Source organism: Ceratotherium simum, chromosome 3 (genome assembly GCF_057802395.1).
Source record: "Ceratotherium simum simum isolate JZ-2026a chromosome 3, ASM5780239v1, whole genome shotgun sequence".
Taxonomy (NCBI): domain Eukaryota; kingdom Metazoa; phylum Chordata; class Mammalia; order Perissodactyla; family Rhinocerotidae; genus Ceratotherium; species Ceratotherium simum.
In genome coordinates, this window is record NC_141902.1 from 30,137,667 (window position 1) to 30,153,145 (window position 15,479).

Here is a 15,479-nt window from a genome sequence, read left to right on the forward strand (position 1 = left end):
CTAACATCGTAGTCTCTTAATGGCATTTTTAATTTCTTTGTTTCTTAGAGTGTAAATGGCTGGATTTAGGAGAGGTGTGATGACTGCATAAAATACAGCAAGAAACTTGTCCACCCAAGTGATGCTGAGTGGCCACAGATAAATGAAGATGCAAGGCCCAAAGAATAACACTACCACTGTGATGTGGGCAGTGCAGGTGGAGAGAGCCTTGGATGTCCCATTGTTAGAGTGAAGGCAGACAGTAAACAGAATATAAGAGTAAGAGATCAGCAACAGGGTGAAGCAGATAGTTGCCAGTACCCCACTATCAGCATTTATCAACATTTCTAGAATATAGGTGTCCACGCAGGCTAGCTTGATCACCAATGGAATATCACAGAAAAAGCTATCCAATTCCCTGGGTCCACAAAAAGGCAGCTTTATAATCATAGCTAGTTGGCTTATTGAATGCACAAAGCCAATGATCCATGATGTCATCACCAACCCCATGCACATTTGTCTGTTCATGATGCTGGAGTAATGGAGTGGCTTGCAGATGGCCACATAACGGTCATAGGCCATTGACACAAGCAGCACCATCTCACCTCCTCCAAAGAAATGTCCAAAGAAAATCTGACACATGCAGCCTCCAAAGGAGATGGTCTTGTTTTCCTTGAGATAGTCTGTGATCATCTTAGGAGTAGTGACTGAGGAAAGGCAGAAGTCGATGAAGGAAAGATTGGCTAACAGGAAGTACATAGGAGAGTGGAGGTGAAGGTCAGCAATAATTAGAAGCACAACGAAGATGTTGCCTAAAATGGTGACCAAATAAAGTGAAGAAAATATCACTAGGAGGAAGGCCTGGAGCTCCCATGAATTGCAAAGCCCAAGAATAATAAATTCAGACACAACAGACTGGTTTACTTCTTCCATTTAGTCCAGTTTGTTCTAAATTCATCTGAAGAGAAGAGATGAAATTAGATTTTCTGAATAAATAGTATGTGATTAAAAAGGATTTCTCATACATTGCTGATGGAAGTCTATACTGATATAACAGCTTTGGGAAAAAATTTAGTTTTATCTTGTAACGTGCAACATTCATGCATTCTAGGCCTCAGTAATTTCACCCCCATTTACATACACAAGATAAACTCTTGTGTATGAATATAAGGAGAAATTTACAATAATTCCCATAAAGAAGACAATGGAATATCATTCAGAATCATAACAAATAAAGTACAACTATATAAAATAATATAGAGGTATCTTAATTAGACATAAAAATGAAGGGAAAAAAAAGTCCAAAATGGATCCACTAAGTATATTTTTTACAAGATGAAAAGCAATAGAAAAATGACAGTATACTTTGCAGGAACTCATATAAATGATAAAACTATGTATGAAAAGAGAAGATGTAAGATGTTAGTAAAAGTTCAAGTGGTGAGAGGTCCAGGGCCAGCATGAGGATGAGCACATAAACAGTTGTATGTTATTATCAACTGTTTAGATCCTGTTTTAGGTCATGTTTCCATAGGTATAATTTTATTATTAAATAGACAAATAAAAACACAAAATGGATGTGGAAAAATGGTGAGAGTGTGCTATGAATCAGAAATTAGGATCAATTCAGTACTGTGGACCTGAGGTAAAATGATATTTTTTTAAAAATTACATTTTATTGTTTAGGGATTCTATGGTAGAAAAATAGTTTCTATATATAAATTTGAAAAACTGAAACAATATTTAGCACACTATTGAAGGTTAATATTATTTGTTAATAAATAAATAAATGAATCAATAATAAGTTTTAAAAAGTGATATTAATACTAATCTTGGAAAAGACAACCTAACAATTGGGAGAAGATATTAGCAAACCATACTTCTGATAAGGGCTTAATCTCCAAAATATATAAAGAACTCATGCATCTCAACAACAAAAAAACTAGCAACCCAGTTAAAAAATGGGCAAAAGACCTGAACAGACATTTCTCCAAAGAAGATATACAGATGGCCAACAGACACATGAAAAGATGTTCAAAATCATTAACTATCAGGGAAAAGCAAATCAAAACTACAATGAGATATCACCTCACGCCTGTCAGAATGGCTATAATTAACAAGACAGGAAACATGTGTTGGAGAGGATGTGGAGAGAAGGGAAATCTCATACACTGCTGGTGGGAGTGCAAACTGGTGCAGCCACTATGGAAAACAGTACGGAGATTCCTCAAAAAATCAAGGATAGAACTACCATATGATCCAGGTATTCCACTGTTGGGTATTTATCCAAAGAGCTTGAAAACACCAATTTGTAAAGGTACATGCACCCCTGTGTTCATTGCAGTGTTATTCACAATAGCCAAGACTTGGAAGCCACCTAAGTGCCCATCAAGGGACGAATGGATAAAGAAGATGTGGTATACATACACAATGGAATACTACTCAGCCATAAGAAACGATGAAATCCAGCCATTTGTGACAACGTGGATGGACATTGAGGGTATAATGCAAAGTGAAATAAGTCAGAGGGAGAATGTCAAATACCGTATGATTTCCTTCATTAAGTAGTAGATAATAACAACAATAAACAAACACATAGGGACAGAGATTGGATTGGTGGTTACCAGAGGGGAAGGGGGGAGGGAGGAGGGAGGAGGATGAAAGGGATAATTCGGTACATGTGTGTGGTGATGGGTTGTAATTAGTATTTTGGTGGTGAACATGATGTAATCTATGCAGAAATAGAAGTACAATGATGTACACCTGAAATTTTTACAATGTCATAAACCAATGTTACTGCAATAAACAAAAAATTAAAAAAAAAAAAAAACTGTCAACAGGGCCAAGTCTGCGTGTCCAAATGTAAGTTATATTGTTCTTTTTAGCCAGAATCATGCATGGACTTTTTTTTTTATCAAGTTCACTAAAAGACAGATCTAAGGACATTTTTTTAAATGTACTGCAGAGGAATAATGCACAAAGTTGAAACAATCTGGAAGGTAAATAGTAAGTCAATAACCATTAAAAATTGGTGATTACAGTTTGAAAAAAAAAAATACTAATCTTGACCAAGTGACGAAAATTTTTCTCCTACAAACATAGTTAACTAAGTACAAGAGCTGATAAATTAATCAAGGAGAAGGTGGTAAACGATCAGTGAAAGAATAAATGTTCCAGGCATAAAGGATACATCATTGGCATCAGGAAGAAATATTCTCTGTTCACGAGACTCAAAGGTTATGTAACCTGTAAGAAAGTACTCAAAGGCTGGGGTATACCTCAGCCACAGTGAATCCTGAGGTTTGGTCTTTAATATTGAATTCTAAAATGTGTTTGAAAGCTCATTTTGCCAGACGTGATCTAGTACCATAGAATACACAACCTGTGTTACGTTTCTGATTCAAAACAAGATGGCTGGGCTGCCCCGTGGCTTAGCGGTTACACGCTCTGCTACTGGTGGCCCGGTTGGGATCACGGGCGCGCACCAACGCACCGCTTCTCCAGCCATGCTGAGGCTGCGTCCCACATACAGCAACTAGAAGGATGTGCAACTATGACACATAACTATCTATTGGGGCTTTGGGGGAAAAAAAGGAGGAGGATTGGCAATAGATGTGAGCTCAGAGCCTGTCTTCCTCAGCAAAAAGAGGAGGATTAGTATGGATGTTAGCTCAGGGCTCATCTTGCTCACAAAAAAAAAAAAAAAAAAGATGGCTTATGAGAAACTAAAATCTGGGAATCTCTGCGTGGACTAAAATGATCCAAAGTCTGTGATTAACTCTGGGAGAGAGACTATGTATGCATCAAGTTACTTGAGAAAAAGATTTTTTGTGTTACAAATGAGAAGGTTCTTGGTACCTGAGACTTTGGCTACACATTTTTAGAATTAGGTAAATCCCTTCATTTCCAACACGTCCATAGGAAACCATTTCCAATTAGTCTCATACGCCTTAGCCTGAGAAGCCATGATTTTTTAAATATATTACATTCTCCCCAACAATCTTTGACGAAGACTTTCTTTTCCTATAGCAGAGTAAATGGCACATACAAACTAATTAGATTTCTTATCAACAAGTTAGAGAAACTTTGTCTTTAAGCCAATAATTACTGCTATTGAAGTTAGTTACTTAAAAAATCTAACAATCTAACTAAGCTAGAAAGTAGATGTATATTCTTTCTCTTTCTCTCCCTTTTGGCTGTTTTTAACCCTCTCCTCCCAGTTTCCCATCTCCTCTTTCTTATTCTTTTCTTTTTTCCTCCTCCTCCACATTATCCTCCCCCTCCTCCTCCTTCTTCTTAATTTCTGGATCTCAAGGTCTTGCCACAATAGATCAGTTATCTCCAACAGCCATTAAGTTCACAGCCCTCTATGAAAGTTGGGAACCAGGTATATTGTTGTTTTTCATTTTCTATATAACTCGGCCATATGTATTTTTTTCATTTTCTATATAACTCTGAGCTATGCTAAACACTTTTAATCATGGTTGCATAACCATGATAACAATCATACTAATTTTACTGCTGAAATAACACAGTTATTAGAGGATCTATTAGAGTTAGCATCTGGAATGAATGTTGGTTTAGAGAAGAGTTTAGTTTGGTTGAGAAGAAATATGATTTCTATGAATCAAGAAAAATTAGTAAAACTCTTCCTAAGAATACATGTCCTATGAAAAGGTTATTATAAATGGCCTTATATATGTATTTTAATGTTTATTTATTTATATAATAAATAATATAAAATAAATATATATATATTAATATAAAATAAATATATATTATTATAGTATATATATTATATTTAATTATAATTGAATATAAATGGCTAATAGCTGTGTGAAAAATATTCTCTGTATCTATAATAATTCTATTACTGCTCTTGGCACTAATCTCCTCAGGTTTTCCTCTAATTTAGTCTCGGCTTACCCTCACTGTTTTCTATAATGAAAGTTGTCATTGGTGGTGTTGTTGCTTAAAAACACTAGAGTCATCAGATACCAGGGATGAAAATAAGAACAGAATTAGAAAATACTAGATGTAGGACGGGCATTTAATTTTTTCTAGTATGGTCAACAATAATTTATTGAAAATTTTTCTTACTGCATATTCTGATCACTTTTTGACACTTCACATGAAAAGGAAGTAGACTCCAGACGCTGTAGGTTATACCAAAGAAGTAAAAGCCTATGCCTGTTTTCTCACTTAATACTTGCTTTAGAAGTTGTTAATATTTTTTTTAGCTCAGTTACAAAAGACAAAATGTCACTACTAAAATAATTATATCAATAGCCATATTAATAATACTGTTATAATTAATTTTCCAGTGTGTCCCAGGCGGGAGAGTAAGTCTCCCGATTCCAAGAGTGTAATAGTAAAATCAAATGACTTAAAGCAGAACTCACCAGAGAGAAACAAAACTTAGGAAAACAAAAAGGAAAAGAACATGAGACCATTCCCATTTTTTTTAGAGCTGCTGATTTCAGGGTCACGTGAAAACTAATTCTGTCTCTCTCTGTGTCTCCCTGTCTCTCTCTGAAAACTTCCTTGTGTTAGAAACTTTCACTCACATTGTCTAACTATCTCCACCATAACTCGACAAAATAGGTCTTATTATTCTAAGGTTAAATCTCGGTTTAACCTATTAGAAACCTCAGTGCTGAGAAATAGCGTGACTGAGGTGCACACCCAAAGTCTCTGACTCCAGCCTTTCTTCTGTGGTATCATTTTGCATCTCCTTCTGTTCAGTTCCAAGAGCATAATTCTATTTCCATGGTAACTGTTGACAGTTATAGCTTTTGAGAGATTTCCCTCCATATTTTGTTTCTTCCTGAGCTAAATCATTAACAATCAATTTTCTCCATATTTGGAAATTTCTGTAAATCACAGTTACATATCTGTGCCTGGAACAGTCTCTTAATCCAGGAAAACTATAGACCCTGATGGTTGTGGCACTGTGAGAACATGAATACTTCCTCCACCAGGGCATTTATGGAGCTGTAAGACTGAATAGAAGACATTCTTTTTGATGGTGTAGGGAGTCAGAAGTCCAAGATGGAGCTGGGAGAAGAAACTCTTGATATTTCTAGAAGCTATGCGGTAATTCCAAACCATCCCAATTCCTATGTATGGAAATATCGTATTAAAACATTGTGAAGTTGTCTTAAATGTGATAGGGGAAGAGACTTAAGAGAGAAGTTAAGAATTTACAGAGTATAGACTATATCTTCTTACCAGAGAGACACCATATTTGACCATATTTTTTTCCATGGATAAAGCGTTGACCATATTCTAACTAGAATCTGGGATAAAATCATATTGCAGCAAAACAAATGATCCATTTCTTTGTGACCAGTGTTTAAAGGAGAGTGTGAGGCATATATTCACTGTAGAGAGTAGCCTCTGGGGTAAGAAACTTTCAAGCTACCTCTGCTATGTTCCTTTGGGATCTCTTAATTTCTGAGTTTCTCTGAATTGAGAGTATCACTCGAAAGTGTGCCTTTTGTCAAGGTCAAAGACAGACCTAGTGAGTACAATTATAAAAGTTCCAATGATGGAAGTTTAGCACAGTTTTAAAATATTGCTTTGGGTAGCTTTTTTTTTTAAAGAAAAACATTATTTCAGAACTAAGTTGCCATTTCTAGTCCCAGCAGAAGCAAATGACTTGGGTGAGTGGGCAAGGGATGACCAGCAGAGGGAGATGAACTAGTCACTGATGTACACCAACTGTGCCTATGACAGATCAGCCAGCCTTGAACTGCTGGTTTTGTGGAGTTTTAATGGAGAATAGAGAAACATTTGAAAGTCTCAAAAATTTCTGTGGTTACTTGAACAATGTTCTAGGTTTAACATTGTGCAAAAATCATCATGATTAATATTCTTCTAAATAACAAAACAATAATGGAACCGTACTTTTGTTTTATTTTTTTACAAAGCATTATGTAAATTCAGTATTATTGATCAAAAATTCCAATGCTTTAGAAGTTTGAGAGGGAAATATGATAGTTGGTCTCTATCTACCCTTTCCTATTGTTTTCTTCACCAGAAGAAAATTCTGTCCACATTTTAGTGGTTATTGTTTCAGTTTCCTTTACATGCAATTACATAATTATATGTGCACATGGTTATACATATTTGGAGGAATCTTGTTTGTTTTTGAATATATATAATATGGAAGGGTACTTTAAATTCTAATTTATTTAGAATCAATTTATGCTTAAATATCTTTCATTCAATGGTAATGGTTGCTTTTAGAGAAATAAAGAAAAATTAAGAGAAAATTTACTTAGAACATACCTCCTTTTTTGTTAGGAATGGGTGCTTAAGGTGTGGAAAGACAACGAGGTACAAGGTTGGGATTATTGGGCTTGACATTAACTATATGGGCGGTGTCGGTAAACTTGGCTGAAGATCAGACAAAGGAAAGTCTTGTGTCGAGACATAGCCTAGAAACATCTCTAAAGTATAAAGCATAGTTGATTACTTTTAAGGAATGGAAACCATAAATAAGCCAGTAAATAAACTGTTTATTCAGGTTACACTGTGAAAATATTCTAGATAATATGTGGAATGCAAACATATTTAAATATGGCAGCTACACTAAAATGACTTTGAATGTGGAGGGAGGCACAGTCACATACCTTCACCTCAACTCCACATAAACTCATCAAGGAAGGGTGGCAATGATTCAGCGTATTTGCAGGATGGCTTCATGTTGTTCATTTACTTCTAATTTTTAGAGAACTTTTGCTAAACAGACATTTTAGTAGTCTTGAGTGATGTGGGACTCTGGACACGTTCCAAGCATTTACCTAAACTTCATAGTCATGGTCCTTTTATCTGGAACATTCTATGTATGTATTTTAGAGAGTAAATGAATCTTATGTTTCAGTTTCACCAAGCAAGGAGAGGCAAAAATAGAGGAGGGGGTCAATCTGTTCAATTGAGGGAAGTGTTAATATTTTATTCTTTATTCTGTTTAAGAAAGAGAAGGGAGAAGTTACCTCATTGGATCATACCTGCCTATCCCTAGGTAAAACTAAAAGAGTGGAAAGTCTCAGAGACTTTCACCTAGGAAGATGAGCATTTATGTAGCAAAGGCCACTGGATATATCATCTGCCTGAAGTAGGTCCAATCAGGCAGATGGAAGTGATTTCAAAGGACTGGGTAACATGGTATCATGAAAGAGAATGACAGCAATACCTCCTGGTCATATTGATAAACTCACTTACCAGGGATTTTAATCACTCATCAACCACCACCAGATGTTGTCTCAAAATATATTCATTCTTATTGGAGCTGAAGGATCATTCTGCTCATCCTGGACATGAGGATGCTACTCCTGGGACAATGTTGTAATTGTACCTCATTATGCTGAGATGTGTCAACATCCACAGCTGTCAGGGGAGGTACTGGAATGTTTGCTTCCTGGCCAATGGACCAGCCAACCTGAATGAGGGTGAATAACTATCTGACAGGATCAAACAAAGTAACCTACCACAGCATAAGCTGAGATATGAGAGTCAAAGCATGTACGTACAATCCAATAAGACTCAAAACTTGAAAAATTCCCATTGGGATTTATATTATTCACTAATGTTCAAGGTAGAGGAAGGAGGCAAAGTTTAAGTAGTTATGTATGCAAATGAGTTGTTGCCAACTTAAGAAAGCTTACATATGTATATACCGCAGGGGTTGTTAGTAATTTATTGGGAAAAAGAGGTAAACATTCATGCTTCAAACCAGGATGTTGGATTATGTTAGAAAGGGCTACTGTGGGGCCGGCTCCGTGGCTTAGCGGTTAAGTGCGCGCGCTCTGATGCTGGCGGCCCGGGTTCGGATCCCGGGAGCGCCCCGAGGCACCACTTCTCCGTCCAACGTGAGGCCGAGTCCCACGTACAGCAACTAGAAGGATGTGAACCTATGACATACAACTATCTACTGGGGCTTTGGGGGGAAAAAACTGAATAAATAAAATCTTTAAAAAAAAAAAAAAAAAAAAAAAGAAAGGGCTACTGTAAGACCACTGACTCAATAAGAATGATAATTTCGAATTAAGTAATTATTGCACAAAAAGGAATTTCCTTATATAGTAGTAGGTAGACTTCTTGAATATTGGTCTGGACTTCTCTCAGACTGATGGTGTGAAAAGTAATAGGCTAGGGTCGGCCCCGTGGCTTAGTGGTTAAATGCGTACGCTCTGCTGCTGGCGGCCCAGGTTCGGATCCTGGGCACGCACCGACGCACCGCTTCTCCAGCCATGCTGAGGCCGCGTCCCACATACAGCAACTAGAAGGATGTGCAACTATGACATACAACTATCTACTGGGGCTTTGGGGAAGGAAAAATAAATAAATAAATAAAATTATTAGGAAAAAAAAAGTAATAGGCTAGTGGCACTGAGGTCCCCTGGTCAGCAGACTGCTTATAATTCCCAGCTTGTGTTGACCACCTAACTTTAGATGGACCTCCATAAGGCAATAGAGAGGCAATTAAAAACTTTATTCTTTTATTTGGCTTCATTGTCTTTTATCTCAAATGCTTGTTTGAAAGAAAACTACAAATTATTAAGGTAACTTAAACTGAGTTTGTTTTCTCACTAATATTTGAAAAAGATCATCTTTTCTTCCCTTGTTTGGAAAGTTTGATCTTGACTAGTTCACATGGCCAACTAGATTAAGAATCTTGATGGCTTTAAAATTATACTTATATACTCCTGCAGCTTCTAGGCAATGGGACTCCTAAGCAATTAAAATGAGAAAGAAATATAGAAAATATAAGCCTGATTAATATAATTCTAAATAAGATCAAGATAGCTATAAGCTAAAAATTGTTGTACAAGGGTAGTGAGGAGGAACGAATCAAGTGGTGGAGTAATGGATGGGTTCCACTTCCCACATTTTTAACAGTACTATTTTAATGATCTCTTCTTAGACCCTTAAGAGATGACACTTTCTGTGTTGCTATGGCTTGTGTTATCCATCCCTTCAACTTCTTTCTGGCCAGTTATAAAACCCTGGGATGTAAACTTTATGATTCTTCAACCTGCTATTTTCAAAGCAAAATTTGTTTGGTAGTGCTTATCATTTTGGTGTTTGTTGCTTATCATTTTCTAGCCCATCATCTTCTGGCAGTCTACATAAGGAGGAGACTGAGTTAGGACTCTGTCTTAAAAGAACGGCTAGATATAAATACATATAACACAAATTCCTTATCTTAAAGAATGTACTATTATGTTGGTAAGTCAAGATTAAATAAATAAAGCATTGAACGGCAGAAGTTAGTATACAGTTAAGGGCTCCAAAATTCGGAGGTTCAAAGGATTGACATGGGCAGGACGGATTGGTGGAAGTGCCATGGAATATACCAAATTTGATTGAATGATGGGTAGACTCTGCAAAGATGTAGGAGGAAAGGACTGTGATTTCAAATAGTGGAAACCCTTTTAGCACAGTGCATGGAAGAGGATAGTGAATATTGTAAACCAAAAAGCCCACGCTTTGAAGACCGGCAGGTGTAGTCTGAAGCTTGGCTCTAGCACTCATGAATTATGGGAACTTAGTCAAGCTACAAATTCTGAGCCTCATACATTTTGTCTCTAAAATGATATTCCTTGTATTAACTTAGTGTTTGTTTATTTATCTATTTATTTATTTATGTATATTTCTGGACAGTATCCAACCAAAGTAGCTTGGGTAAACAGAGGAATGCATAATCTGTAAAATGGTGATAACAGTGCACCAGATTTAGTTTATACATCACGTCTGATATGCACTCTTGCCTTTTTTCTAGCTGGAGTATCGAAAACAATGACTGCCTTTGCCTCTGCTACATGACCAAGGTCCCAATGTGATTGCTTCTATAGGTGTCTCGTGTCTCTCTCAGGCATGATAAGACATTGTTTTATCTCCTGCCAGCACTTCACTTTGGACTTCTCACCTTTGGGCTCCCGTCTTAGTTTGTTTCCTTCTCCCAAAGACGAGCTTGAGTTAAGGACTTGTGTATAGGTAGTTTATGGAGAAGGGGATCTCTGGAGGTAGCAGTGAGGGAGAAAAGAGATGAGACAGGGAAGGAGGAAAAGCCAACATAAATGTACATTTTTGAGGCCACTAAGGAGAGCAAATGTTCATGTCATGTGCCCACAACGTGCAAGGCAATGGTCTTAGCTCTGGAAATACTAGGTTGACCTTAGAGTTTTGAGGGGGAACCAGATATAAAACAAATACTTATGTAAATAAATGAATAATTTAAAGCTATAGATAACTTCTGTGAAGGAAAAGTTATACAGTGCTGTGAGATAGTGAAAGAGGGAATAGTTTGGATTTGCAACTCAGAGAAGCCTTTATAACAAGTGGGATCTAACATATTCCTTAATTACATACAGATGGAAAACAAGTGGAATTTTAGAGTAATAGTAAGTATCATACATAGTCTTTTTGTATTCACATGTAATTTATCATATAAACTAATCTTATTTTTATTTTTTGTTGAGTGTAAATAATTTGCCCAAGATCACAAAGCTGTTAAGCAGTAGACTTGGGATTCAAACCTAAGCAGCCTTACTCAGAGAATCTGTGCTCCTAGACACTATACTGTGACGAATGGAGGAAAAAATGGTAGAAGAGACCAGTGGAACAGAGAATAAATATTATGTGGGATCATACTGAGACTAAGCCATTGACAATTGCCTTGTTGACTTTTGTTCTGCTCATTCAATGACTAGCAAGGGAAAAATGTGTATGTGTATGCGTGTGTGTGTGTATCACACAAAATCAAATGCCAAGTACAGTGAAAATTGAAAATTCTGAGTGAGGATGCCTATAATAGATCCATTCAGAATCAAAGTCCTCATATATGTGTACACACAATCATATATGTGTACAAGGCCCTACATGACAAGGTCCTTCTTTATTTCTTTATCAATTTCCTACTACTCTTGCTTCAATTACTTTGTTCGATCCACCTTGAATTCCTTGCTGTTCCTAGAATATGCTAGTCATATTTTCACCTGATGGCCTTTGCAGTAGTTGTCCTAGCCGGGACATAATTCTCCTAGTTGTCCTTATGTGTACATGTACTTTTGTTGTAAAAGAGTATGTTAAAATTCACACACTAAGTTTTTGCTCATTTTAAACTCTCCAGGTTAGATGTTATGTAGAACACAGTCTAGAATTTTGTAAAGAGACCAATTAATAACAATTTAATTAATAAAAATCAAGTTTATTAGAACAATATGTTGAAATAGAGCTCTTATAATAGTGTTAATGATATTAGGATGTGTGATATTTGATCTTCTGTGGATGTACATTGCTTTTCTGAGCAGCATTACAGACATCAGTATGTCTGGACTCAGTTAAGGAATAAAAAGATCACTGGACTGAATCGTAAAGAACATGAATTCTAGCCGCTTTTCTGCTAACCACGTATAAGTTACAACCTCATTTCTTCATCTGATGGGGAGGAATACTGCATTTCTACCTCACTGTTTTGTTAGAAAGAATAAAAGAGATAATATATGTAAAATTCTCAGAAAAATTAAAAGCAAAATAGAACTGTGAACTCTTATTTGTATGGTATAGCAATGATATAAAAAGGAGGCAGCATAGTGTAGGGATTCAATCCATGGACTTTGAAATCATAAAATAATCGTATTGGAATATTGGATCTGACTCTAGCAGAGTGACCTTTGCCAATATATTTAATTTCCATGTATTTATTATTAGTATCACTAAAATGGGGACAGTAATTGTATAAATGAGGCAAAAAGAAGGTACAGTGTTTCCAAGGATATTCCATGAACATGCTTTCAACAGAATTTTAAATGATTCTTACTAATGAGTTTATTAATAGCTATTCCTTTTTCATGGGTATTTGTCTAAATGGTATTTAATTTATAAGTTAGTGTTAAAATGTTAGGAGATGCTAAATCTCCTTGAAGATATTTTACTGTCATATTTTATTAGACATAGTTTCTTTTGCTTTCCATTTACTTTTTTAACCAAACTCCTAATATTTTTTTTTCTTCTTTATTGCCACAGGAATTAAAAGTAGAGCTCACATGATGAATGGCCTGGGGACTCAGGTCATGGAGCCAAGTCGTCACCAAAACCTGTTGTTAGGTTTTTGTTAGAGCTGGAGCAGTTGTGACAAGCACTAACCACATAGATCAAAAAGGGAAATATTTCTTAAAAGTTCCAATAAAAGCAAAAATATTGATTTTTTTGGGTTCATTATTTTGGTCAGGTAAGTGGGGATGGTATAATTTAAATGAATAGCCAGCTAAAATTATTAGCTATTTTCATTATGTTACCTATGGCACAACATTACAAAATTAATCTCTCTCCTTCCTTTTTTCTTACTTCCATTTCTATTTTCCAATTCAACAAGCATTTATTGAAGACCTGCTGATGACAGTCTTTCCAAGGGGAAGTGAGAATTTTCATTTCAGGTTGCATGAATTGCTCTGTATGCCTAGAGTGTATTGTGATTTACAGGGAAATTTCTGGGTATAGATTATATTTCGTTAAGGACTAGAAAGGACCTTGGAAATTGGTTTTAATATGCATAGCCTTAGACCTGCTGTATGTTTATGCCAATTTCTAGAGCAACAATTGTTTTAAAGTTGTATTGGAATTAATTTTAAGTGGAAATAAGATGTAAAATAAAAGTTTTTACCAAGAAACCGTTACCATCAATTATCCATGCATTTATATATATATGCCTGCCCACATTCATCCAACCGCTTGCCTTCTTTGTAACTCACAACACTTACATGGGCCAGGATTTATGACTAAGACAACAGCCCCTGCTCTCAAGTGGTTCACAGACCAAACAGGAGAGACAAAGAGACTAGTCAATTGTAAATTATACTGTCATGAAAGAAGTATTATGAGAGGTTTGCAAGTATGATGTGAGAGCATAGAGGAGGAATATCTAATCCAGACTGGAGGAGAGAGACATCCTTGAGTAGTGGTTTCATAGATGGAATTTTTAGAATGAGAAGGAATCAGCCAAATGAAAAATGTCAGGGATACCTTTAGTGCAGAACAAAAAGTGTGAGTAAACTGAGTGCTCATGAAAGAACAAGGAGTGTCCTTGTAGTTTATGAGTTGGTGAGGCGGAGAGGCAAAATGAGAGGCTGGGGAGATGGGCTATAGACAGATCTCAACAGCTTTATATGCTATGCTGAGGTGTTGGGAAGGCCGGAAAAGTTACTGAGGAATTTTAAGCAGTGAGTAGGAAAAAGAAGACTCAGGAAATACTCCCTCAGTATGCTCTTTTAACTTCTTCCCTTTTAACTTTTATGGTATTCTTTCTTCTATTCTTCTCTCCTTTTTCTTTCCTCTCCTTGTCGCTGTCCCTTCTCTCTCCTCCCTTCTCCTTCCTTTTCCCATCATCTCCTTCCTTACTAGTATCAATCAACTAAACAACAGAAAGAGACTGGCAATACACTGCTCACATATATGAGATTTCATCTTGGGGATGAATGTCTTACTGAGAACATGTTCTGAAAAAAGACCGTTGTGATAGTTCGTGAGTAAACTCTGGTCACACACTTGTAAAACTTTATTTCAATGTTTTAATGCTGTTTGAATGGCATTGACATCACTACAATCAGAATTTGAAAGGACTGTGGATCTTGAACCTCCTATTTTGTATTTAAAAATCCATTTTTAAGTCAAAAGCAATATAAGCTTGTTTTAGACTATTTAAATAATACAGAAATATGAGATTAGAAAGTGAAAGCCACATGTGATCCTACTTTTCAGGATTCACCATTGGTAATATATGGTGTGCATTCTTGGAGAGTGTTTTATTCAAACACTCAAACATGGTATCATAATATTAAATTTTTTTTTTTTGCTGTTTGAATTTCTTGCTTTTATTCAGTGTTCTAATGGTTGTTTCCAGATATTTAAGTACATAAAATAAACTGACCTCAGCATTTTACCAATTTAACACATAGTACTGGTCATCACAGAACAATTTTTTGCAGGAATTAATGTTGGCTATGAATATACATTAACAAACATATTAAACTCTAATACTTTTGACATCACAAATGAGGTCGACTAGATCATGGGAATCTTGCTATTACTCATGAGAACAGGACCTCATTTTTCTTTACGTAACATCAAATTTAACTAGATTAGTTTGTGGATAGCAGATTGTTGTGAGTGGAAAACTCTTTATCCAGGGCTGAACAAGCCACAACAAATGGTGATTGGACATAGTTCATTTCAGGTGACTTAGTCTAAGTTATGCTGCAGTAACAAACTGCATCCAAAGAAGTGGCTTACAAGAAGTTTATTTTTTTCAGCCTTATTGAAGTGTAATTGACAAATAAATATTTTATATATTTAAGGTGTGCAACTTGATGTTTTGATATATGTATATATTGTGTATCAAATAATCACCACAATCAAGCTAATCAACATATCAATCACCTCACATAGTTACCGTTTTTTTCTGTGGTGAGGACACTTAATATCTACCCTCTTAG

The 15,479-nt window shown here is 36.0% G+C and overlaps 1 protein-coding gene across 1 annotated transcript; it reads right to left on the bottom strand.

The window, feature by feature from the left end:
• On the bottom strand, positions 1 to 912 carry LOC101395383 (olfactory receptor 4K3-like). Its single transcript, XM_004421348.3, has one exon. The coding sequence runs from the start codon at positions 910 to 912 to the stop codon at positions 1 to 3; it is 912 nt and encodes a 303-aa protein (XP_004421405.3).
• Positions 913 to 15,479: the final 14,567 nt, after the last annotated feature.

Excerpts from the sequence above, each read along its gene's own strand:
- LOC101395383 (XM_004421348.3), bottom strand. The coding sequence starts at position 912 with ATGGAAGAAGTAAACCAGTCTGTTGTGTCTGAATTTATTATTCTTGGG.